Here is a 27,030-nt window from a genome sequence, read left to right as displayed (position 1 = left end):
CAAGCAGATGAACTGGCAGGCTCTAGGCTTTCTTTAAAAAGCTCCTGCACTGTCCATTTTGATTTTGTCAAATGAGAGGTTGCTACAGACAGCGAGGTAAACCTGTGATTGTTTGGTGATGGGGGATCTTAGGGAAACTGTTAAGAGCAAATTTGAAATTAATGTAAGATTTCAAGAGAATTTTGTGTTTACTGAATGTAGGAGGACTTTTGTTCTCTTTCATTTTATATTTTTCTGTCATCTAGGACTACTTTTGTGTTTTACATGGAAGATGATTGATCAGTCTTGGCAAGGGAACAGCAGAATTTTTACTTTATTAAACTGTTCTGATAGGTTATCTCAATTAGTCATGGTAGTTTCATTTCTGGTTTAAATGAGTCTAAAGGGGAAGAGATTAAAGCAAACAGTCCTATAAAAGTTTTTTTTAACAACCAAAATGCTAAGAATGATGGGTTTGAAATCCTGCCTTCAGAATCCATCGCTTTAAATAAATGTAGTAGCCTGAAGACAATTTCTGTTTAGTTGGAGCTGCTGTCCTTTAGAGTAAAAGGGAAATGCCTCATTTCAGTGAATGAAAGTGTCATACACTAAATATTATATGGAAAGGAATGGTATAGACAAATAGGTAATTGACAAAGTTGATGCTGCAAGTGAGATGTTATATCTTCAGGGAAAAGACATTTTTAATGCTATATTTTACATGTGATGTGTAAACTGGGATTAAAATGTTTATTTATTTTTTTTCTTCAGTTAAGTGATAGTACTGGGAGGAAATTCAGACTGAAAGAGACTAAGTCACATTAATTTACCTGTCTCGTTGGAAAGAGTGACATCTCTTAAACTTTGGCATTCTCTGTTTTATTTCTAGATGATGGCTGAGCTGAGAAGCTTGTGAAGCTTACATGAAATATCCTATAGATACTTGTACTGATCAGTAGTAGCTCAGATGAAATAAGCATGTCCTAAGATGGCAATAGATCTGGAGTATGAACCAGTCTACAGAAGTGAGTTGATGCCAGATTTGTTAGTGTCTCGGTGGCTTGATGGCTCTCACTTACTCTGTCTCTAAACCAAAGCCATCTTTCTACCAAAGCAATAAAGAGATGGTGCACAATCTGACTACAGAATGCTATTTCCAAAGAAGTGAACTGTGAAGAAAGGACTCATGAATTTTGATCACAGGAGCTTGGAGAGCGTCTCTGGTAAGTTGAAGAATTAACTGTTAAAAATCCTGAATGTAGCTAACATGTTACAGAACACCAACCTGAAGACGACCTTAAGTTTCACATTCTTCGTATTGCTTATCTGATATTGAAATGAACAAAAACGGTGAGTCCTCTTAACTAGCTTCTAAAATCAGCTTCCACTGTAAAATGTTGTTTGTAAAATTCTCAGTGTCAATTTTTCCATTGAAAGATATTGAAGATAGTCTTCATCTTTAGTGGAAATGTTGGAAAGATAATCATCGTATACCTTTGATATGCAGGATTTTAGCAACTTAGAATTAATATTTCTTTTTTTGGCAATACTTGTGAAGAGATTGGGGGGGGGGGGGGCGATACAGAAAGAACTAAACTTCCTTTCCAGGATTTTGAGTATCGTGTTTCTCAGAGCATGATTCCTTATGGATGATAATGGAATTTTATATTTGTTCCCTGATTTCAAGGCAGTATTCAGTTGATTTTTGTAGTTACTTTAAGATTATTTACATCTATGTTCATTACCAAACAAAAGGATAAACAGAAGAACAAGAAAAATGTGAATTTCCTTCAGAAAAGGGAAGCATAACTATGCTAAAGCCAATGAAACCTTACAAAATCAATAGCTGGTAAAATGTAGGTCTGTGCTTTAGTTCAATGAAGAGGAAAAGATAGAAATTGAAACTTATTACATACATCATATTCAAGAAGTTGGAGGGAATCACGGCTAGATCAGCTTTCGAGGAAGTTGTGGAGACAGTTGGGGATGAGAAACTTACAAATATTATAATGTAAATCAAGTGTTGATTCATTAAGTGTTCTGGTAGTTTGTCCAGTACAGAATAATTCTTTTCAAATCTACTGAAGATTTATAAAGTATTTTATAGTATATAGAATGTATACTACTGTAGCAATATTAAATATATGTTGTATTTAATAGTAATGTACTATTACTGGCATTTACTCACTTTCAGATGTCTGCTCCAGTGAGGACCTTCCTGAGGTAGAGTTGGTGAGCATGCTAGAAGAGCAGTTGCCAGATTACAAGTTACGAGTGGACTCTTTGTATCTGTATGAAAATCAAGACTGGATTCAGTCCCCTGCCTGCCATGGCCATCTTCCTGAAATGACTTCTCCAGTTCATGATGAGGAGCCCTTCCGTTACATGAGTGAGTATATCTGGGCCTAGGCTTCCCCCCCTCCATTTATTGAAGAGAAAACTGTAAATATAAAATTAATATTATTAATATTATAAGGTGTTCAAATCTGGAAAACTTTGGACAGGTGGAAGAAAAAGCTGAGTTCAGGGGAAGTGCTTGTAGTTCAGTACTGCAGTTCTAAGGGCTGACCTAGCACATCCCATGAGTGCCTGATCATTAGATATCACATAGGAATAAGAGTGGGAACATGTGATAGTGAAAAGAGGCAGGAACCTAGAATTGCGCTAGATTAGATGTAGTACAAGAGGTATGGAGTATGCAGCGGCTCTGTTTTCAGGAATGTTAATGATGCTGTGGTTCTTTTGGTGACGTTTGCCCTGATGTTTTGTGTCAATGTTGTTTTTGAATTGCTGTTAATGGTTTCTTCTGGAGATGGAAACGGTGTGAACGCCAGATAGGTGGGTACTAGATCAGTGTTGATCACTGCCTTTCAGTTTTGAAAATACTAAGTAACTTATCCTTAAACCTAGCAGATCATAAGGAAGAAAATGGACAGCTTCCAATCACATGAAGAAACCTTTAATATATTAAAAATCAAATGTATAGAAGGCTGCCAAAAGAACTGAACACTTACTTGCCTGTAGTTTCAAGTGTTTTCATGTGAAAAGAGGAGAATGCATTGTAATCACTTTAGAGAAATGGGAAGTCCTGTTTCCTCCATGTACTGTAACTATTGGAGCAAACCACTTGGGAGAGTGAACTTGGTGTTTATATACAACCTTGATGTTTATATACAATGTGTAATGATTACCTCTTCTTTGTACACGCCGCCTTTGAAAGGGTTTTTTTGTTATTGTTTGTGCGTTAAGCCTCTAGCCAGGGTGTATAGCAAATGACTAAATAAAAGTAAAATATTACCTCCTAAGAATGCAGTAGTCGACAATTTAAAGCAATCTTGTTATCAGTTGAACTTGCAGGCTTGGAACCCTTTTCAACTGTGGGAAGTATTTGGAAAGCCACTTAAATGTTTATTGCTCGGTCTGTTTCTGATAATAATATTGCAAGCGTAAATGATTTTTCAGGTGAGTGAACACTTTTGTAGTTCACTGGAAGCAGTTGTGTAGTCAGTGGGGTGTGTACTTGCCTCTAAGTTTTAATAAAAAGAGGTGGGATGGGAGTCTGTCAGTGCTGGAGGGAACTTTACGTGAAATGTGGCTCTGCTGAAGCTCTCCGGTCAACACCTGCAGTTCCAGCGTGTCGAAGCACAGAGCTCTGAGAGAAGGACCTTCAGTCAGTGTGAGCCTGCATTTCCAAACTGCAGTGAGAGGGAGGGGTTTTATCAACAATGTTTTAATGAAGGCAGGCACGTGTTATTTGACTGTCAAGGTACTACAGAAAGTGGTGTCTTCCTCTTTCACCCAGTGAGAAGTTTTTTTAACTATATAAAGTGTCCTGTGAAAATAGTAAACTGCTTGTGAGAGTTTTTTGAACAGTTGCCATAGATGTTTTCTTGATGCTCTCAAAAGTGAGCTGTAACAATGATTGACATTAAGTTAAAAGATAACTGTTAGGCATAACATACTAAACTAATTCTGTCATTTAAGAACACTGTTGTAACTGCTGAGTCATACAAACTCAAGATAAATACAGTTTATGTTTCTCCTAGAAATTGTCCGAAGAGATTGAATGTAGTAGTCATCATATTAGATTTTTTGAGCCTAGTAACTTAGAGGGAGATACTGGGAAGGTCCTAGACAAATACAGATATAAGTCAAAATCTAGGTATAATCATTGCTGAATAGCCTGTTAGGTGAAATTTGTATCTTTCTTTCTGTTGACTGGAATTGGGAATAAATGTGACAATCATACACTTGAAGCGTAACTTGGGGGTTTTATGTGTATATCTCCCCCTCCCTATATATGTATGGAAACATTTTTATAACTTTTTCCTAAAGAGAATGCTAAACTCATGGTTTGAGTAAATTTGTAGTTGACATCCAAGGAAAAAAAAAAAACCAACCAAAACAACACAACAGTTATTGCACTTGAGCTCCTCCTCTTTTTATGGCTGCTGCTGCCTATTAGAAGGTTTATCCAATGACCAGTTGAGTTCCCACTGGGAGTGTTTTCAGTGAGGTGGAAGAATATTTTCTGCTTCAACTGTGGTAGCATAAGAAGCCCTGAATTACAAAACGTCTGTCTTTGGAACTACTTCGTATGTGTGACTAAAGGGACATGGCACAACATAACAAGAATATTAAGCAAAATGAAGAGTTGCTTGCAGCTTTCACTTGGCAAGGTGAGTGAGGAGAGATCGCACATGTGCGTGTTCACAAGAGAGAATTATAACAAACTATGTATAATTTTGATCCTGTACTGTGAGAAAATAACAAAAGTTATATAGAGCTAAGTTTCAAAGCTGGCTGTTCTGTGATTTCATTTATCAGAGTAAATATATTTGCTTTTGATTTTAGGAACCTACCTACCTGAGTAACCTTGTCTGTAATTAGTGTAAATCTTTATTAAGGTGACTTAGCACTGGATAGAAACTTTTAACTTGAAATCACCTGGTGGGAACAGTTACCACAGGAGAGCTGGCTATAATATCCTGCCTGTAATGGCTGAAACTTACTTATGTATGTGCAGTGAATTTTCCAAATACGAGTAAGTCAGATGAGTTTGAATTCCCCTTTTGGCAACCAGTATCAGCAACCAAGCAGTACAGTAAAATTGACCTCCCAAATGCATGTTATGCTACTGATAGATAGGTACTTTAAATTTTGTGAAGAGTTTCTATTTTTGCCCTGCTTAGAAATACAATTAGTAATGGCACTGTGTAAGTTCAAAGCTCCTGAATACTTGAAGAGCATGTGTTGGATTTTTATGCCTACTGATGTACTTGATAAGAAGCATTTGATTTGTTAGTTTGATTTATTTTTCTGTTAAGCTCTAAGAGAAGCAGTTCAGTAAACCTTTTTCTTCTATATTGTTCTTTCTGTTCTCCTGTCTTTCAAGACTGCAAGAAAATTTCTTTCTGTACTAAAATGCAACTTGTTTTTGTTCCTAGCATAGCCTTAGTGTTATGTTTTAAAAGGTAAATTATGGACGTTATGTATGTAAATGACATACATAGCTTATATAACATAGGTAAATAAAGTTAGTGTACACTTCACTATCTCGTAACTGAGCGTGCAGTCCTCAACAAGAACAAACAAAGAAAAAAACCTGAGAACCAATACCACTATGTATTCAGAGTATGAATCAGATTAGAAGAGCCAAGAAAATAGTCAGAAATAGATTTAGACCAAATCCATAGTAATCTCATTTTGCAGTGCAGTGATGATGGAATTAGTTTCAAAACAGGTTAACTTAGACCTTCAGTTGAAGCAGATACTTCTATATTTGTTAAATTTATATTGCTGCCTTCTTTACTTTCATGATCCTGATTCCATAAAGCAAAAATAGCAAATTGCTGTTTAACTTGGACAAGCACAAACATCCATGACCTGTGAGATGTATAATTCTGCTCCTGAAGGGAATCATATTTAAATGGTTCTTTAAAAGTTCTGGAAGTTTTAATAGTGTAAAAAGTATGTATACATGCATTTAGTGGTGGTGGATGCATGCAAATAAATCACCTATTTCCTTACATTTTAATTCTTTGTCCTCTTTGTTCTTTTTTCCCCCCATATCCTTCATTTTCTGTCACTCTAGCTCTTATTGAACTTCCTTCCTCCTCCTTGGCTGGATCTCACAAATTTACTGAAGGTAATTAAGATTTCTTCTTCACTAGCATCTTCTATTTCTCAGGACAAGAACTAGAGTAGACCAGTGCTTTGTGTTTTAGCACTGTATTTTATTCAGAGTTGTTGCAAATTCTTCATGCTTTGTTTATTCTTGACTCACTCCTGTTTTTCAAATCTTACTTGTTTTTTACGAACTGTTCAAACTTCAAAGTCACTCAATCAGTAAGGTAGGACTTACTGCTACATCTAAATTGCGGACATACGTTATCGCATTTCTTTTTAACTGTTTCTAAGATGATCAGGCACTTAATAAATACGTTTTCATGACTAGTCTCTGGGGTCTCCATACTTCCTGTGTATAGCTGTCACACACACTACTGGGAATTTTGTTTCAAGGGTAAAGTCTGCAGGTTTGTTCAGCTATATTTGGATATGCTCCAATACACTCTTCCCTCTCTCCCCGGCAGCCTGGATGATTTAATAGCTTAGCTGTATTCAAAAAGTTGATCGTAAGAGATTTTTCTCCTTTTTCTAAATTTGAAGGATGTGTGAGCACCTCAAGTTTTAGCTAATATTGTTGAAAGCTGTAAATGTTCGATATCTCATTGTATCAGTCTCCCAAATGAGTATTGTTTCATATTTCTGAAGTTGATGCATTTTCATAGCCTCTGCTACTTGCATCAACTAAGTACTGTATTTGTGTATATAAACAACGTCCTCTGAGTTTTAGCTCTCTCCCTTCCCAGCAGTCTTCTTGTACTTAAGCTACTTCAGTAAGTATGTTTTTCTCTTCTCAGTTCTTGGCACAGACAATGTGGAGCAGAAAACCTACAGTGATGCTGACATGGTCAGACATCTGTTAGCTGAGGTATGCTCGTCTCTATAATGCTATGTTAATATATTTGAGGACATGTATTTGAGGAAGGGTTTTATTCAGCTACTGGAAATTTTGGTTCAGTTGTCTTCAGGAGCTGCTTATGAAACACGTGGGTAGAAGCTGCCCATTGGGTTGTACTGTCTCAGAAACAAAATTTAGCAAAACTATGGGCACCCATGGAGCCAGTGAGGTGTAAGAAACAGCTTTCTTCCGCTTTCATGTTGCTCCTTTGCTTCTACCCTCTCATCACTATTCAAGTTAAGCAGTCTGTTCTAGAGAAAGTGTCACTTGAAAGACCACAGGCCTAAGTATATGTGGCTGCTTTGTATGATTCAACAGAGCCCATATAACCTCTCCAGTACTCAGCACAAAAACCAAAACTGGCCCCAGGTTTGGTGCTTTCCCTTCCCCCTGTTACTGCAAATGACTGTGGAAGAGAATGTGCTATATCAAGAAACAGAGTTACAGGTGTGTTCTGGATCCAAATGATGAAGCTTTAATCATTGTTCTAACAACATTGATCCATTTGAGAGTGAAACGGGGTCTCAGAGTGGTGATGCATTACACAATAGCTAGGAAAATCTAAAATTACTCTGAACTTAAACCTTATCTGATCAAAAGTATACATTTTTTCTCATTTTGTGAGCAGAAAGATCGGGATCTGGAACTGGCAGCTCGGATTGGACAAGCCCTCCTTAAGCGAAACCATCTGTTGACGGAACAGAATGAAGCACTAGAAGAACAGTTAGGACAAACTCTAGATCGAGTGAGTGATCTTTTTTTTTCCTTTTTTTTTTTTCTTTTTATGATGATGAGAAGAGGATTAATATAAATATATTCTTTCATTATGAAAGCAGGTGATTGCTGCTCTCAAACTACAGAAGTATACTTAGAAGTCATTCTCCTAATTGTCATAGTTCCATCAGCTTTCTGTCGAAGAATTGACTGTGAAGACTGCATATTGTACTTACTGAGAAGTTATGAGAATGTTAGGTATTTTTATGATATATCTACGGCAGGATTGCATTTTCAAAGTGTTTGTTTTGACCATCAGTCTGATATCCTGCCACTAAACTAAGAATCTAATAATCTAAGTCAAAATAAGTAGCTAGTTTCTGGTAGGACCTGCTATATAACAACTTCACAGGTGAGGAAACAGCCAGAAAATGAGCTGGCTTAATGGGGTGCTTACACTAAAAAAAAAAAAAAAAAAAAACCCACAAAACCAAATGTAATGAAAACTGAATTCTGCTCAAGATCTCCATCTATTCCTTTAAGCACAGATTCTTGATCTAATCTTTTCTTTGTTGTTCTTTCTTAAAAAAGAATTAAATAGTTGACAACCTATGAAGTATCTGAAGTTTTTTAACCCTAAGGTCAACTGATGTAGTCTAAGTTACAGGGAAATGGATTCAGCTGCTTGTATAAAACAGTATGCTGGTAATAAATACATACTTGTAATTAACTGTAGGACAGCATAAACTTATGTATTCATATAAAAATGTAGATATGCAAAACAGAATTTATCTGAATGAGATCTGTCTCTTTTGTTGTTTTTATTTGTCCTGCAGTTCATTTAATGTATAGACTAGGGGGGACCAGTCTACACATATGAGTAGATGTCTATCAGTCCTTTTCTCTAGGAAGTTACAGTTCAGAAAAATGGTCATAATCAAAATGATAGTTAGCATGTTAAAATATAAACATGTATCAAAGCAGCTGGAAAATTATTTTGAAGCAAACGATTAAAAAAGTAGTCCATTCTTATGTTATCTTGAATTTTCAGTATCCCTTACAGTGTTAAAATTATGATTTTTCTGAACTTTCTATAAAATAGATAGAGCCTGAATCTGATGTGCAAATATAAACCGATCGTGACCTGTGAGCTATTTTTTAATCTCATTTTAGACTGGAGCAATGATGTTCGAAGAGGCTGCATAAGTAATACACTGTAATATTGTATAGCTAAAGTATAATTCACAAGATGGTGGTCTTCTTTTGTCATAGGTTAACCAGCTGCAGCATGAACTGTCAAAGAAAGATGACCTGCTTCGTATTGTTTCGATTGCTTCTGAGGAGAGTGAAACAGATTCCAGCTGTTCCACACCACTTCGTTTCAATGAGTCTTTCAATGTATCACATGATCTGTTGCAGCTGGATGTCTTGCAAGATAAACTCAGGGAGCTGGAAGAGGAGAACCTTGCTCTCCGATCGAAGGTATATCTGACTTACAGGGTATACCACATATGCTGGATATGAAATAAATCAGGATGGTTAAAAAATCCAGCATTTGGGTTTCTCTTGAAGCATATGACTATTTTGTATTGCTGTATTCAAATCATACCCAAACACTTTCCCTCCACCCCCCACATCCTTCTGTTTCCTTCACTACTCCTCATTATCTCCAGAGTCCTCTAGTAGTCCTTGCCTTTATGGTATGTGAAAGAATATGGGAACATTTTTAAGCACCCGGCAGAAGTACTTGGACCCATCAGGCCCTCAAGTTTGTGCGACCTGTTTTGATTTAAATCTAACTGTGATTAGTAGTAGTATTTTGGGAATTCAGTTGTGCTGACATTACATTTTTGTCAGCCTATATTCAATATTAAGGGTTAATAAGCTTCTATGCAAATTCTTTTAAAGACACACTTAGTTTTGACTATGTGATTAGTCTCTGTATTTTAATTGGTCGCTCTTATGCATAAAATATGAATACAGGCACTGTGCCATTACAAGGATAGAGAGAAAATGGCCAGACAAAATAAACGGCTATAAAAGTCATGGAACCAACAGCAAAGGTTACGAGAATCAGAATCACAGATGCAGTGTCTCTTCTTCGGAGGTGGAGAATGGACCTTGTAAAACAGGAAATTGGTTAAAAGTGGGGGGGTTTGTTGTTTTTAAGAAAAAGGGGGTATTGTTTGTAAGAAAGGTGGGGGTTTTTGTTTATTTGGTGTGGTTTTCTTGTTTTGGTTTTTTTATGTGAGCCTTTCCCATGTAAGCTTGTTACAACAGTACAACAGAGACTAGATTTCTTTAATGTGAACAAAATACACTTTTCCTCTTGTTGTCTCCAAAATATTCAGCCTGAGATGCATATCCTTCCTAAAACTCCCTAAGACCAAATGGATAGTTTAGTAGTGCTGGAGGAGAAGATCAGACTGCTTTTATTATGCTCCTAACCCTGTATATGATTACAGAACTTTACAGACCAGGGATTAATTTAGTCTACCTTAGTGTGAAAAAATGGAGTTGAAAAGAGACTGCTATCATTCTGTGATATAATATAACCTTCACTGACTTGAAATAGCCTCAATCATATTGAGCCTATATTTGTTTTTTATTTTCATTTGACAGCATTATGTAAAGAAGTGTGTTTGTCTGCACTTGTGTAGCTGTACTGCTACTTACTTGGATAACCTTTAAACCCATTTACTAAGTTTTATGGTGAGTCACTTACTGGCAAACAGTCCTGAATATAGAAGACTTATGTGTGCAAAGTTTAACATTATCATCCTCACCATCAAAACAGAAGTGGGAATCTAGTATGCTTGATGTTGTTTAGACCTGTTGTGATACTCAGTCTCTGGCCCAGAAAATTTACCGTCTAAACAGATTAGTTGGAGAATATGGAGAAAAGCTGTTCTACTGAGAGCTTTTCAGTGCCATAAAAATTTGGCTAACATCATTCAGTTTTCAAGATTTCTTTGCCTTAAGTAGTTTTGAAGCAAATTTAGTTGCTTACTTCTGATTTACTGTGTTGGTTTGCTTTCCCTACCAAATCATATATTATTGCAACAATTTTTTATTAGAGGCATGAGAGAGATCAGGTTTTGTTCATGTGTCTGTGTGTCTTTCACTCAAAAGACCTATACAATTCAGGGAAACAGGTTATGGTGGAAAAAATGGTTAGGAAGTATGGCCAGATGCATAGAAAGTAGAAAGATAAATAGAGAGGAGACTCTTCAGTTGCAAGAATTTCAGAAATAAAAATTTATAACATTAATATATGTATAGATAAACTGAAATTGGAATACCAATAATTTCCTTGAAGGCTTGCCATCTGAAGACAGAAACCATTACATATGAAGAGAAGGAACAGCAGCTGGTCAATGACTGTGTCAAAGAGCTCCGTGAGTATCGAGGCTGTATCCTGCAATGGCAAAATGGTATTTGAAATACCTAGTGCCTACACCTTCTTCATTATCCCTGAATCCAAAAATGAGCTTCAGTAATTTATGCCAATTATTCAAGTCTTGCTCTTTACCCAAGTGCAAAATGGTTTCCTGTATTTCGTCAAGTTTCACGCTGGCATTCAACTTCAGGTATGTGTACTGTGTTTAGAGAGCAAAAATGAACACAAAATCCAATGTTCATAAGCCTCCTAAACGGCAGCCTACTGACACTGGAAAATCAACAAAATAAATTTCTTGTATAGAGTATTCAGCACACATGACATTGAAATGTATCAGTGCATAGACTCTTAAATGCTCATTCTCAATTACTATATATTTATGAACACATTAGTTTATTTTAAAAATATATATCATAAACCAAAGCATTTAGATTGGCAAGTGTTTTAATTTGTCTGGAACAGTTGTCCATATTTCCTTTGGGGGCTACTTACTTGCAGAGTTGCACCTACTCTTATACAAATGCATGTAAGTATTCTGAAACAATAAGGAACGATCCTTTTTTTTGTGTGGTGATTCTGTAACCCGGTGGTACAATTTTTTATCTGTAGTCATTTGATGTGTGCTACTTCCTTTGTGCATAATAACCTTAAGCTTATATTTTAAGATTTTTTTTTTTTCCTATACAACCGCCATAAAGAAGACTGGGTTGCTGCTTGATTTTTCTTATTCCAGATGACCATAAAATACTATGAATTGATACATGGTTGGTTGTTAATTTACTCCGTTCCCTCTGAGAAAATATATATCCTTTGCAAGTAAAAGTTATTTCATATAAACTCTCCTATTTTCCTTCAATGAGAGTGACTGTGAGTTCTGTTTTGTCCAATTCTGTAGCACATATAGGCATGCTAGGTAATTCAGACTCACAGAGAGAATCTTCTCCCAAAGGATGTCTAGTCTACAGCTTTAAAATTTGTGTCTTCAGGAAAAAGGTATCTGACTGTGAGCTTAAATGTCCACAGGCCCATGGGCAGGACCTTGTTCTGCAGTAAATCTGTGAGGTACAATAACCACTAAATTTGTAGTGTGACCTTTATGCAAGATTGATCAGACTTTATTATGACTTTGCTATGCTTCCAGGGCAAGTATACAAGCAATATTAACTGCATAAAAATATTTCAGCTTTTTGAGTTGCTTTGTGATCTCACTTGATGAAGTGTGTGCTCAAAGAAAAAAAGAAAGTGGAAATTGTATGCAGTGGGTCTTTGGGGAATAGATATTAACCAGAATCAAGAGCTGAATAGGTGCATGTCACACTTGACAAGGTCTGACAAAATGCCTTTGCTTACAGAGAATGGTAGTTAATAACAAGATCAATTCAGAGCCTGACTTCTTCAGCATATTTCGAGTCTGGCCTTGGTCATGAGCCAGTATGTAATTTGAAATCATTTATAGCAGCTTGCCTTGGATTTTATTATGGTCATTTCACACACCTGTGATATGTATTTCATGTTCTGCATACTTAGCTCTTAATGTATTACACCTGCATTTGAAGTTAACTCTCTCCTTCTCCTCTCCACTGTTTATCTTTTCCTTACGGATGTTCTAAGGCATCTATTCTTATGTACTATGAATTGATTTCCTAAGACTATTGGTCATTTTGCAGATTGTTGTTGACTTTCACTGATCTTTTCTGGGTTTTGGGGTTGAGTTGGGTTGGGTTTTTGTCATGTGTTGGGAAGCTCTCTACTGAGTTCCTTTTATGTTTTGTAGGGCAAACAAATGCTCAAATTTCCAGAATAACAGAGGAGTTGTCAGAGAAGAGTGAGGAGTTGGTTCGCTACCAGGAAGAGATCTCATCCCTCTTGTCTCAGATTGTTGATCTTCAACATAAACTGAAAGAAGTAAGGGAATGCTGATGAAGAGTGTGCGTGCGTGCGTGCGTGCGTGCGTGCGTGCGCGTGTGTGTGTGTGTGTGTGTGTGTGTGTGTGTGTACACGTGTGCACACCAGTGCTTACAGCAGGTAAAAATTGACTTGCAAGCCAGGGGGTTACACTGCAAGAGAGTGGCTGTTTCAGGAAAGTATGGCAGAGAATCAACTCTCTCAGGGAAATTGGCTGAGAAAATGATGAGCACCTTTTTGTGCTTTCAGCATGTGATTGAAAAGGAGGAGCTGAAACTTCACTTACAAGCGTCCAAAGATGCTCAGCGACAACTGACAGCAGAGGTACTTAAGGCTTCTATATATGTACATTTAGATAAATGCTTGGAACAGAATACAAGAGAAAGAAAACTAAGAGAGAATGCAAATTATTGATTTTTTTTTATTATGTAGGGCTTTTCATTTTTCATTGTGGTTGGAGTCATATGATTGGAGGAAAAGAATAATTATTTTTATTTAAGTCTACACAAATATTTTTGTGTTTCACAGGAGTATGAAAGGCAAGGAAGGTGTTCTAAACAGGGAGGTCTTACTATTCTTAGTAGTTACAAGAAAAAGAATGTTTTAGTGTGAATTACTGGATTACTGCTTATATCAGCAATACTATAGCTCATTAGATTTTAAGGAAGTTCTCTTTTTTGCTTCTTTTGCATCAGCAGTTACTGTACTTGCAGCGTTTTTCGATGTATTTTCCTTTGGATTTTATCATACTTTTTCTCTGTCGAGTCTTAATTTGGACTTCATGCTTCACCACTAAAATCAGCGCGGGTGCATGCTGATCATTGTCCGTTCCAGATGTTGGCACGTGCCATGCAGTTGGAAAAACATTACAGTGTTGAATCAGTTGATACAGGTTTCTGCAGGAGTTAATTCAGTTTCATTCTGTCTTTTCTTTGAAGCTTACTGGTATCACATGATGGCCTCTTTTCTCTTTCAGCTACATGAGTTGCAAGATCGGAATGCAGAGTGTCTAGGGATGTTGCACGAATCACAAGAAGAAGTGAAGTTGCTGCGTGGCAGAGCCAGCTCTGTTGCTTGTCTCTGCCACCCCCAGTCATGTGGAGCATTTCCTGTGGTAATAAATACCGCTAGCATGGCATACACCTACTGGCCTGTAGTAGCATACAACTATATGAATTAAACAGCCATTACAGGAGCTGCAGCAGGAACTATTTTGTAGTAGGCAAAGGAGCTGATCTAATGGTTTTTCAATTCTTTAATGTGTACACTTTTTGAGAATTTTATGTATTAGGAAACTAACCATTCTCTTGACACGTTGTAATATTAAAGTTATTTTTCCTTTTTATATGCCTTTTCTGTTAAATAAGGGAATTGGCATGTTCTACAGCTAGTGCTCAGTTGGGCTAGTATATTTTTCAATGTTGATGTGAATTTTATAACTTGACGGTGCTTCTTTAAGAAACAAAGCATCTTTTCAAGAGTTCAGAGGATATTGTTTTTCCTTTATGTAGTTTATGATGTAATTTTATGTCCCTGTGAGATTAAAGTTTAAGCATCATCAGAAATGCATGACCTTAGACTAATTGCCAGAGATGACTAAACCAATGGAAAAGGGTTAAAGGCATTTATTTTCCTCTTCTTATTAGTGTCAGGTATGTTCTGATTACTGTACTCTCAAAAATTTCTGGGCTGTGCTGGGAATTTGTCAGGTTTTGGTTGGTTGTTCTGCATGTACAGAACCCCTCATGTACGTGTTTGGCCTTGTAAAAAGTGCTCTTAAAATTGTAGCTTAACCTAAGAAACCAACATAAAGAGTACCAAGAAAAAGCAGATGTTGCTAATGAAAACTGAACCCATACTGGTTATACTTAGGTGTAGTTATGGTGGAAAACTTCCCCCCCTATGCCCTTCCTTCACAGACCAACGGGTTTGTCCGAAACATACTGATACTGGAGAAACAAATGGAGATTTTTTGAGTATTTTTTAAGAGATGTTTTCTGCTAAAATTGTTAGGAGGAAGACTTGAATCTAATTTGTCAGCTTTTTTGGTTTCCATTTTTCTCTAGGATTCCCTTGCAGCAGAAATTGAAGGGACAATGCGGAAGGAATTGAGTCAGGGTGATGGATCTGGTCTCTCCAAGCAAAAGTATGTTTTCAGATCTCTATGTGCTATTTTGATATTTTTCAATATGCTTGTATTAAGTAAGGTGAAACTGATTTCTGGAAATCTGTAAATGCGAATGTTTCCTCTACAATAATTTTTCTACATAACTTAATAAAAGAATCTTTGTAGTATTTGGTAATCTTTTCAACTTTGAAACCTACTATTCTTATTTGATCCTATGAGGAAGTTGGGAATTTGCTAAAAGGATGTTATTTCATTCTTTAATTTGTGAGATTTTTGATGCAAATTCTCTGATGAACAGCACTAGTTTTACCCCTTTTAATGCTTATAGAAAAATTCTCAGTCAAATAAAATTATAGCTGAAAGACTGATAGCAGTTTCCAAAGCCCTGAAGACCTGTTCCTGGACCTCTTAATTCTGAGCAAGAAGTAGTAAATTAAATATATGCTTTCAGAAGCATATATAAATTAAATAAATAAAATACATGCTCCTAAATGTTCTGAAGTGGTTATCAATAGAGGTTCAGGTCTTTCAGGTCGAAGTAAGTGGTAATTCTGATATTTAATAGAGTAGTACTCCTGAAAACATGAGTGTGTTAGGCAATCCTGTTTTTCTGGGCTTAAATCTTTTTAGTCAGGTCTCTGCAGACTTTTGAAAGTCTGTTGTTCAGAGCTTTTTCTTTATTATATCTTTTTCAAAATGCTTCTGAAAACCACATTTGTTTGCTTGTCTTTTCTGCAGGGGTCAACAGAAACGAGTATTTGACACTGTCAAGATTGCTAATGTCACTCGTGGCCACCTCTCTTCTTTTCCTGCCCCATTGCCAATCCCTGGATCTAATCGGTCAAGTGTTGTTATGACAGCAAAGCCCTTCCAGTCTGGCATACAGCATTTGGAGAGCCACACACGGATGACCCAGAGGAGCAGCTCTGAGAAGAATTTGAAGTAGGAAACACAGCCTGTTATCTTCTTTCTAAACTAACTGATTCAAAACTAAATCCAGACTGGACCTCTGCTGTGTAAGAGAGAAGTAGTTCATTTAATGGTCTTAATATCTGTTATTATTTGGCGTTTCTCACAGAGACACTCATAATCCTGGCCAGCCGGGAACCCGTGGAGACAATGACTTAGTCACAGCTCTGCACAGGCTCTCCCTCCGTCGTCAGAACTACCTGAGTGAGAAACAGTTCTTTGAGGAGGAATGGGAGCGAAAAATGCATTTGCTGGCTGAGCAGAAAGAAGGGGCTAATGGCTGTAGTACACCGACAGGAAGCTGTTTTTCCCTGGGTACAAACTCAGAATTTGCTGATCTCTCTGCCAGCTCTAGTAATCTCCGTGTCCTCCTACCAGAAAAATTGCAAATTGTCAAACCCATTGAAGGTAAGAGGATGATCTTCCTTCTCTCATCAGCAGAAAAGGATTTTACATTAATTTGCCAGCTAAATCGTTGGTGTGCGTATAGCTAGGTATGATATGCAGTAAGTGGAAGTAGTAGTATTTGGTAGGCTACGTGCCAACTAGCTCATCAGTATCACTTTCTACTTGGCTTTCTTATACGGTGCTAAGTGTGAGGCTTTTTCTTGGCATTGCCATCCAGGTGCGCCCTGTGTATCACAGTGTTGGCATCAGTTGGCTGGAGTTGTTTTGATCATGCATTCTTGTAACTCAATACAATAGTAGGTAGTGGCTCTCTGAGACTCTTCTCTTTTGTCACACCAGGATCTCAGACCCTTTTTCACTGGCAGCAGCTTGCTCGACCCAACCTGGGCACCATTCTTGACCCAAGGCCAGGTGTTGTTACAAAAGGTTTTACCCCTCTGTCTGATGACACTGTGTACCACATCTCTGACTTGGAGGAGGATGTTGAGGAAGAAGGTGAAGGAGGTATAACATTTCAAGTGCAACAGTCCTTCCCGGAGGAAAAGAAATGTACAGTGGCAAAGCCAGTGGCAGGGATTTTCCTGCCACCTGTTACTTCAGCAGCTGTACCACTCACCGGTAAGAAGCATGGTTAGTGTTTTTTCCTCTTTTTTTATTTTGCAGTGTCTTTTTCTCAATGGAAAGTATTTGACCTTGTGACAACGCTGTCTTTCTGTCTTTGTTCTTTACTTAAATAAAAAAATTAACAGTGATAATAACATTATTTTAAACTTTGCTTTGATTAGTTCTTACCTGTCTTTATTTTTACCCTCAATGGATGTAAATTCTCCACATTGCAGCCTCAAATCCAGGGAAGTGTCTGTCTTCCACAAATTCCACGTTTACCTTTACTACCTGTAGGATCCTTCACCCATCTGATGTCACTCAAGTTACTCCCAGGTATGATGACTAGTGACATCCTAAATGTTGCTGCATAGGATTAAACAGTTGCTTTCTGGCTTCTGATATATGGACCAGTTTTAAAAAATACCAGGGCAGCTAGGCAACACATAGGATGTTACTCATACAAATAGTTGTAATTACAAAGGGGAAACTTGAAATTCTCTAGGGTGAGAGTTAAAACAGGTTATGGTAACTTAAAGGAAGTAAATTTATACTCTTAAATAGCAAATGCCTTGTATCACATACCTATTGTTAAAAAAAAAAAATTGATTCTGTGATAATTTTTTTTTCTGATTCTGTCATAATTTTTTTAAACTAAGTTATTACTGGACATCTATGTCGATATTCTATGTAATACAGTATAGGTGACCACAGAAGGTAAATTCATTGGTACTTACACTAAAACCTCTGTCAACCTAGTATCTTCTAAATATTTTGGAGAACAATAATTCTGAACCTACTAAAGCTGAAACTATCACAGCTAATAACAATGGTTTGCTTTTTCTCGAGCCTTCTGTATACTAAAAGGCAAATACAGAGCAGAGCAGGTATAAAGATGTCTAATGTGTGCATCTTCTCTGTTTCATTTTTATTTTATTTCAGCTCTATGGGTGCCCCATTTTCACTTGGAAATACTGGCAGCAGTATCGGAAACCCAGTAGTGAGCACTCCAGCCATTTCTTACAGGCGTAGTATTGGAGAATTTCTCACCAACAGAAGAGATTCAACTACTACTTTCAGCAGCATGAGCAGTCTGGCTAAACTTTTGCAAGAACGAGGCATCTCTGCCAAGGTTTACGACAGACCTGTATTAGAAAAACTGCCTTTGCTACAGCCCCCTCGAACTCTCCTCATTCCTTCTACTCCACCAAATTCTCCCTCACGTTCACCTTGTCCTTCCCCTCCACTGTTTGAGCCTCGAGTGCATCACTCAGAAAATTTCCTGGCTTCTCGACCAGCAGAAACATTCTTGCAAGAAGTGTATGGCCTAAAGCCCTCCCGTAACGCTCCAGACGTAGGCCAGCTGAAGATGAACCTAGTGGACAGACTGAAGAGGCTGGGTATTGCCAGGGTGATCGAGCCCCCTGAGACACAGGACCACAGGAGGAATCAGCGGCCAGAGGTTAGCTTGCGGAGGCAGGACTCAGCTGTGTTTTTAAATGCAGGTAGCAACTTAATGGCAGGACTGAGAAGAAACCAGAGTCTTCCAGCCATGATTGGAGCATTGGGAGCTCCAGTTTGCACACAGTCATCAAAAATGGATATCCTAAAGGAGGACTGACTGGTCTGGAAAATGATTGACTTCTAGCATAGTAAATAATACATGAGGGGTAAACATCCAGTACAGGCATCGTTAGATGTGTTACAGAAGAGTTGGAGAAAGCACGTGCATGTTAAAAGATGTGGGAGAGAGAAGCGTTGGGATCGAGAAAAAGAATATTGCTTGGGTTTGAGGAAGAAGGCTTTTATGGAAGATAAGAAAGAAGAAACCAAAGTTTAGTTTTGAGACCCCCTTCAGCATCTGTCTTAACTTAGGCAAAAATAAAAGACCATTGTAGCCATTCTCAGTATTTTAACCTTTTAAACGGTATGTGTAGAATTGTCTTGCAGGTGCTGTTCTCTTTTTTTCCACCATATGACCATAGTATTTTACTAGCTGTTAGCAGTCAGGCTGTATCATTTAAATATAATATTATAATAACAGTCAGTCTGACCAGCATTATTGGTCCAAGTTCCTCTCTGTAGCAAACAACTATGAAAACTTGGATTTTTTTTTTTTTTATTATTCTATTTTCCATTTCAGAAACTGTACTCTTTTGAACTCCTCCCCACTTTGAGAAGCAGGGGAGAGAACCTTTAGCTCTATGTAAGAAAACAATACTTCTATTTATGAACACAGAAACTAGTGGTCAGGATTTATATTTTGAAAGAGTGCGATTGTGCTAGCGAGGTATTAACAGAAGTTAGTTTCTTTCCCGAGCTTCTGAAGCACACAGAGGAAGGTGCAATGAATAAGAATAAAGAAGCAGGAAAGTATGTATTAGGGTGACAACTTCAAGCTAAGAAATCTTTCCAAAGTGTGCTGTGCATCTTTTTAATTGAGGGTATTTTTGCACACACACACAAAAATCTCAGGCACATTTCAGTGTTGCAAAAGCAAATAAAACCTAGGTGCTTGATTCAGGGTTTCGTTTTATTTGACATAAGCGGAGAGCATTTACTTCAAGACCAGTGTCGGAAATTCAGTAACCTGACTCTTCTCTTGACAGGTAGAGATTATGTATATTTCAGAGTTCTGCAGTAAACATCATGCCTTTCATCCACTTATTTCTGATTTTAGGCAGGATTTTGTTTAAGAGATTTCATTAAGAGCAAAATTTACCAGTCTATATTTAGAAACAGGAAGACGAAAGCTTGTGTTCTTTGCAGCATTTTAATGAACATAAATCAATTTTGTCTACATTGAAATCCTGTGTTTTGATGATGGAGGTTTTCTGAACCTGATTCTGAACAAAGCTGAGGCAGACTTTCCACCTCAAAAGAGAAGTCCGTTTTAGAAATCTGATGTCTGAGAGGTAATCAGCAAAATATTACTGCCCATGCTGCTTTTTTGTTTCCTTCCTGTCCAAGGTTCTAGTCATAACTGAATAATCTACAGTAGATTTAGTGTAACTTAAAGAAGAAAAACAGTTTGCCCAAAATTCCTCAGAGGAATGGGTCTTCGCTAGTGACCTGAATGGAAACAGGTTCTTAATCTTTATGTAATTTTTCACTGTACCTATCAACATTTTGAAATTATTTTTAAGTATAGTTTCTGTACACTTTAAAATTATTTTAAAGTTTAGTTTCCATACAGTTAGATAACAGAGTCAAAGTTTACCTTGCTTGTTACAGTGTACGTGGGACATAGCTGGTACCTGTCTGGGTGCATGGTATGAAGTATCAGTATAGTTAACACTGATTTGCATTTGCCCTAAGGCACATCCACCAAAATTAGCACCCTTGTTGCTGCAGGGTTGAGTGGAGTAGGGCAGGAAAAGAAAGCTTCTTAACGTGGTTTATAGGAAAATTGTAACGTGGCCTTTCTGCTTTTACAGTTCTATAGATCTTGTGATGACTCTTCGATATAACAGTCTTTTTTTGTAAAAGGAAAAGGAGTAACCACTTCAAACTTGCACAGGGATTCTTAGCAGAAACTTGTCTGTCAGCAGCGCACAGAAATATTCAGGAACTCCTGGAGTTGCCTTTTGCTGTCTAAGCAAAATCTTATAAAAGGTGAATTTTATTTAAAATACTATATACGGGTTTTTTTAAAATGAAAAATATTTAATTTCTTCATGTAAGTATTTATGTTTGTATGTACCTAGCTGTGCACGGCGTCTTGCCGAGCTGAATAACGTAAGAGTGAAAGGAGTAGGGGGAGGCAATTTTGCTCTCCAGTGAACTAAGATGGGTATGTCTGCTGTGTATTTGTAACTTCTAGGGAAACAACAGGAGTGAGTTAACAAAAGATTAGACTGTTTAGTATCAACAGAGAAGTGTATAGTGTGTCAAAAGTATGTCCGTTTTCTGTGTGTTTATTATAGGAATACATGTAAGTTACAGATAAATTTTTGAGGGTATTACACTGTGTTTCTAACTAGCTTCATTAGATAACTCCAGCCATTGGATCATTCTGCGTGTTATCAGCAGAAGCAGCAAATCAGCTAAATCAGAATTCCTTTGGCAGACCAGGTTTCAGTTAAAATTAATCTAAAAGCACATTAATTAAATGCATGTTTCTCTTTGGGACGCTTCCATATTCCATAGCCCAACAATATAAACTGGTTCAGTTCAAACAATACTATGGATATGTCGAGAGGTTTTTTTGTTTGTTTGTTTTCTGTAGGATGATGTATCATCAGATACTTTACACAAGGCAAGAAGGAAATGGAAGAATCTGTATACCATTGTGTTTGTGTGCTTATCTGGTTGGTTGATGCTGTGGTGCAGTGTTGCTGAAATTCTGTCATGCATTTATACCTTTGGATGGTCACATGCATTTTCTATATATATGCCTAGCTTGCAGCAACAGGGAAAACTGGCAGTACTTCCAAGTTGACTGTTTTGTGCCAAACCCTAGAAGATAAACTTTTTTGAATAACATGCGTGTTTCGGAGAACGTATTAAAAGCTGCCATCATTCTAGGAACTGATTTGGCTTCTGTTGCCTCCCGTAAGAGAGGAGACAAACTTGCATGACTAAGATAGCTGAGATCATGCACAAGATCTTTTGATCCTGCACAAGTGTGATTTCGTTGAGTGGGAGGTAGAACTAGAAGGAATGGAGAATTGCATTTTGGAGAGGTTCTGTTATCTTGCAGGTTTGAGACAAAAACAGATGCTAGAAGGAAAGGACTTACCCATGCTTGTGAAAGTTTCAAGAGACAGAAGGAAATTCTTGTAGTATTTACCTTTATTCAGATTTGCTTAAACCAAGCACAAATTTATAGCTTTCTAGTTCCACTGTTTTTGATAAACTCAGTGATGCCTGCATGCTCAAAATAACTGTGGTCAAAGTTAAGTGTACTGGAGTCAAACAGCAGCAGAGAGGGAAGGAGAATATTGGGTTTGGGCCTCATTTGGCTGTTACACGAGGGGATTACACACAATGTTTGAACGGTCTGGGAACTTCGTGGTATTTTTTTCATCTGCTTTTTGCACTTACTGTTGTTTCATAGTGGAATGTAAATTTGATAATAAACATGTATAACATGCCATTTTTCAGTATATTGGTCATCTTGTGTGGTTTGTTCTCGATGTCATCTTCTATACTATGTTCTACAATAAACCTAAAATTAGGCCTTTTTTGCCTAAAATTTAATGATTGGTACACTGTACACGAGCTTAGTGAGTTGGTGGCTGTAAAAGCTGAGAAATGGATTTAAAAACTTGATCAGGCTGTGCTGGGCTGTTTGCTGTTGTGTTTATACCTAAGCAGTTCCAGGTGGCAGATGTGCAGTACAAGCTGCAGTCTGACTTTGCACAGTAAACGTGCAATGCTTAAATCTAGAACAGAATGCCTACAGAGTACCTTCTGCTGCAGTTTGAAAAGCCTTTTACTTCAGAATGAAGAACTTCACAAATGAATAATAGCTCATCAACCTCTAGACAGAATATTTGAATGTGAGCCTCACGTTAAATGAACGTGTTCATGTTTTCTGGTACTTTGGGGTTTTGTGTGTGTGTGTGTTTTCGTTTTTTCCTGCTGTTATTTTACAGCAGCTAGTATGTTCCTCTGGCATTACAGTGTTAGACAATCCTGTTGTCTGACAGCACTGTTGTTTTTCCATCTCAGTAGCTGATGTTCTGTCAGCCCTCTATACTTGTGATAAACTGGGGGTAGAGATTGAAACCAAGCCACTTAGAAGCGTACTCCTTTTGTGTAGATCTCACTGAAGTTCTCTTGGCACAGAGGTGCCAAATTCTTGCCAGTTGTGTCAGCCTGGGGCTGTGCATACCACCTTCAGCACAATCCCCTGTGCTCAGATTTCAGGCTGGAAGCTTCTCATAATTTTCCACAAAACACTCAGTTCCTTTAGTGGTACAGAATGGGAACAACATTGATTTGCAGTTAACAGGTTCTTACTTGAATTAGCCTAACAGTTACTGACAGTGGTTCCTCTAGTAGTCTGTGTGCATGACATCTCAAAGAACTGAGAACCACCGTTTTCCTGTAAGTATCCTGTATTTATTTAGCTTTATTATTTCTTCGACACGAGAAGGGCTTGCACTCTTGTCAGACTGAAGTTGACTTCTCGGCTCAACTCTTCATACGCTGAAGCTTGAGTTGGACATTTTGAGGAGACATTCTCTTCCCACTGTTCTCTGTAATTGTCACACCTGTAAATGTGGCAGGATCAAGCTGCAAGCTGGAACAGCAGTGTCTGGGTTGCAAGAGACGTTGACCAAGTTTCCTTCACTAGCAAGTACGTAACTTATACTGTTTCCTAATATTCATTGTATTTATGCACGAGTACTTAACATATTTGTATTTGCATGTCCTCAGAACAAAGGCCTGTTACCAACTTAATTAACTAATGACATTACAGAAGTGTCCCCGACAGTGGAGAAGCATTACGGCCATAGGCAGCTAAATGGCACCAGAGGAACATTAGATACCAGTAGAGCTGGGATTTCTGGCTACATGCTCTCTCTGCATCAAAGCTGTTCATGGAGCATATGAAAAGAAAGTTAATGTCAGTACACAAGTTCCTGTTGAACTCAAGATTTCGGCTGCCCTGAAATGCCTGAGCCGGAGGAGTACAGCTGGCTGCTGCTTTGTAAGAATGTACATGCTAAGAGTGTAAGAGTCTGGGGAAGGGTTGGTTTTTTTTTTCCCCCGCTTGTTCTCTAGCACTTTGGATGTAGTAAGGGGAGAGAGTTGTAACCCCTTTGAAGCTGCAGGAAAAGACCTAGAACTAACCACAAAAGCCCAGGTGTACCTGAGGAAGGTGCAAGGAAGAGCTTCATGGAGAAAACAGTTTTATTAAGCCACCTAAATCAATGGGACTTTGGCAATTCTGAGAAGAAATTCTGGAGTGATTCTGCACAGATGAGACTTGGAAGTGCCTTGAGCTCCTTTCTTGTTTTCCTTTTAGTTGGTCACACTGCTAAAAGAAAGACTTTTGACAGGCTCCCAGGAGCAAGGGCCTTTAAATAGCATTTTATACAATGGAGAAGTGAATACAAATAAGGCCTTTTGTGTGGGTTTGAGTCTCCACTTGAAAATATCTGTAACTCTTAGAGTTGAGCTCTCGGTCTGTAGGTTTGGATAACCCAAGAGAAACTGTGCTTTTAGCAGAAATTTTCAAATTAATTGGAAAGGCAGAAAACATGTGTACTGGTTTTGGCTGGGGTACAGTTAATTTTCTTCATAGTAGCTGGTATGGTGCTGTTTTGGGTTTGTGCTGAAAACTGTGTTGATAACACAGAGATTTATTGCTGAGCAGTGCCTACACAGAGTCAAGGCCTTTTCTGCTTCTCAGACTGCCCTGCCAGCAAGTAGGGGGGTGCACAAAAAGTTGGCAAGGGACACAGCTGGGGCAGCCGACCCCAACTAACCAAAGGGATATTCCATACCATATGGCATCATGCTCAGCAATAAAACTGGGGGAGGAAGGTGGTAGAGGGATGTTTGGAGTGATGGCGTTGGTCTTCCCAAGTAACCGTTACCTGTAATGGAGCCCTGCTTTCCTGGAGATGGCTGAACACCTGCCTGCCGATGGGAAGTAGTGAATGAATTCCTTGTTTTGCTTTGCCTGTGCGTATGGCTTTTGCTTTATCTATTACACTAGCTCAACCCACAAGTTTTCACACTTTTACCCTTCCTACTCTCTCCCCCATCCCACTGGTGCACAGTGAGCAAGTGGCTGTGTGGGGCTGAGCTGCCTACCAGGGTTAAACTACAACTCGTTTCTGTTCCATTTTTCTGGTGGCTCAGCTTACCTCGCAAGTTCTCATGCATTTCAAGCTAACAAAGAAAACTCCATCCTAGTTAAAGGACTGAAAGGGAACACATAGCCAAACTGAAGAGAAGTGCAGCACTAAGCTGCGTCCCCTTCATTGCACTGTGTCATCAGAACCATTAGTACAATAGGCAGATGTGAGTGAAGAGACCTATATGCATGTGTGTTCCTTACATAGTGCTTTCACAGCTTGCTTCAAGAAGTTCACAGATCAGAAGTCATTGGCTTGCAAGAACATTTCCAGAAATTACTGAAGAGAGCAGCTGCTGAAGAAAAGCTGGATATTGGCAAAACTTTGTGTAAAATTCTGTGTAACTGTGTTTATAGTTAAGATTTCAGGTTGTCAAATTAGGATTGTCTCTACAATCCTAACTCTGAACCAAGAACAAGATGGCACCAAGGAGAGGGACACAATGATGATACCCCAGTGTGAGCCAGAACTGCCTGCCTCCATCTTATGAATGAGTGTAGTTGGTCTGTGGAGCTGCTAGGGCTCCTTGTGAATTGGCTAGATGTCAGTTGCTTTATATGAGGAGACTAATGGTGGAGACTGATAATTAACAGATTCGATTCCTAACTGATGAAGAATTCCTAACAACTCATTCATTATATGAGGAGATTCCTAGTAAGACCTTGTTTATGGCATGCATTAAATCTTGCTGGAAAATTCCCCCTAATTTTTTTACTGTGAACACCTGAGATGATAACTAGTTCCTTGAGCGTAGCCAACTGTTTGTATTTGCTGTATCTTTTTCCTTTTGATTCCTAAGGAAAAAGAAGTTGTCTACGTGAGCATGCTGTCAGTCGGACACCTCTGACTTCAGAATCTCGGCTCACTTAAATTTTGTCAACAATGCAGACCAAAGAAGATCCAGCCTCCCCCTCTAAGGGAAAGGGAACTGTGAAAGTTCAGTACTTCTGCTCTGCCAGATCCCTGCCTGGATCCACAGTGTGACAGGGAGGGAGCCCAGGATGTATGCAAGAGAACTGGAAGTTGCGGAAGAACACAGGTGACTTGTAAGAGGTAAAGTGCTGAGCAGTATGTGTGGAGAGAGGGGATCTAGGAAAACAATCCACGGTAAAACAGGTTGCATTAATTATTTTGCCCATGGAGTAGTATGGTTGTTTGCTTATAGTTTCTATTCAATATTTAAGAAAAATAAAAATGGGTTTCTTTCACTTGGATTGCACATTTCTGGCCACATCCAAGTAACAGACAAACTTCTGTATATGAGCTGCCCTGGCTTCAGCACAACTCAATGGTTTCATGATGAATCCCTAAATGAGCATCAACAACTATCTTGGAAAATTACTCCTAGAATTTGGAAGCACAGATTTGCCTGTTTCTGTAACTGCTTGCTGCATCTGCCACTTGTTAAGTTTCTAATCATTCTCACAGTCTATAATCTCTCTACCCTTATCTTCGCAGACACAAACTGGTACCAAAGAGAGAAGTATTCAGCACAGCAGTCCAGGGAAGGACTTAGGCTCTTAAAATATTTCCAGTGAAGATCTATCATCTGTTTAGTTAAATAAGCACCTACATTGACACCATTACTAATGCTGAAAGCTGTAACAAGGGTGTAACAGAACGAACATCTCATTCAAAACAAAACAGAGAGACTAATAAAGCTTTATCTTCTACTCAGAGCCTGTAAAACTCCCTGTTCTGTGTGCATCCTAATCACAGGAGACAATATAAAAATGTTTTTAAGGAGCTGGGTACTTACCTAACGACGACTTCTTTTGCTGTGCTTAAAACTGAGACTCCAAGATCAGCAAGGTAAGTGAACACAGGATAACTGGACATCTTCATACATGAAGCTGTACCTGAGCAACTGATTTTCACTGTTAAGACTACTCTATGTAGAGGATACTCTAAAACGCAGGTCCCAGCCCCATCCTGCTGAGGATGCTAGAGGACAAGTGCTTGACTTTTCCTTGATGTGTACCAAGACACTAAAAATGAATCATTTTAAGTGGTGGGGAGAAGTAACAAAACACACTGATGTGAGCTGATTATATGCTATAAAATTTGCAGTGCCCCCCCCCCC

General features: G+C 38.2%; 1 protein-coding gene across 3 annotated transcripts; it reads left to right on the top strand.

Annotated features, from left to right (window-relative positions):
• The first annotated feature begins 886 nt into the window (after nucleotides 1-886).
• On the top strand, nucleotides 887-22,238 carry TRAK2 (trafficking kinesin protein 2). Of its 3 annotated transcripts, none has more exons than XM_050899701.1 (15): nucleotides 887-1,202; nucleotides 2,174-2,368; nucleotides 6,903-6,973; nucleotides 7,632-7,748; nucleotides 8,990-9,199; nucleotides 11,037-11,115; nucleotides 12,892-13,022; nucleotides 13,272-13,346; nucleotides 13,999-14,133; nucleotides 15,089-15,168; nucleotides 15,889-16,092; nucleotides 16,229-16,527; nucleotides 16,867-17,157; nucleotides 17,367-17,466; nucleotides 18,073-22,238. In XM_050899701.1, the coding sequence occupies exons 1-15, from the start codon at nucleotides 1,166-1,168 to the stop codon at nucleotides 18,749-18,751; spliced, it is 2,703 nt and encodes a 900-aa protein (XP_050755658.1). In that variant the 5' UTR covers nucleotides 887-1,165; the 3' UTR covers nucleotides 18,752-22,238. The 3 variants fall into 3 exon arrangements, with proteins under 3 accessions (XP_050755658.1, XP_050755659.1, XP_050755657.1); XM_050899702.1 differs by having other exon boundaries at nucleotides 13,999-14,136; nucleotides 16,867-17,145; nucleotides 17,361-17,466; XM_050899700.1 differs by having other exon boundaries at nucleotides 13,999-14,136.
• The last annotated feature ends 4,792 nt before the right edge of the window (nucleotides 22,239-27,030 follow it).

Source organism: Gymnogyps californianus, chromosome 7 (genome assembly GCF_018139145.2).
Source record: "Gymnogyps californianus isolate 813 chromosome 7, ASM1813914v2, whole genome shotgun sequence".
Classification (NCBI taxonomy): domain Eukaryota; kingdom Metazoa; phylum Chordata; class Aves; order Accipitriformes; family Cathartidae; genus Gymnogyps; species Gymnogyps californianus.
The sequence above is the reverse complement of the archived record's forward strand: the minus strand, read 5'-3'. Positions and strand labels throughout refer to the sequence as shown.

Excerpts from the sequence above, each read along its gene's own strand:
- TRAK2 (XM_050899700.1), top strand. The coding sequence starts at position 1,166 with ATGAATTTTGATCACAGGAGCTTGGAGAGCGTCTCTG. Across the intron at positions 9,200-11,036 it reads ACCTTGCTCTCCGATCGAAG|GCTTGCCATCTGAAGACAGA; the intron begins GTATATCTGACT and ends ATTTCCTTGAAG. Across the intron at positions 15,169-15,888 it reads TCTGGTCTCTCCAAGCAAAA|GGGTCAACAGAAACGAGTAT; the intron begins GTATGTTTTCAG and ends TCTTTTCTGCAG.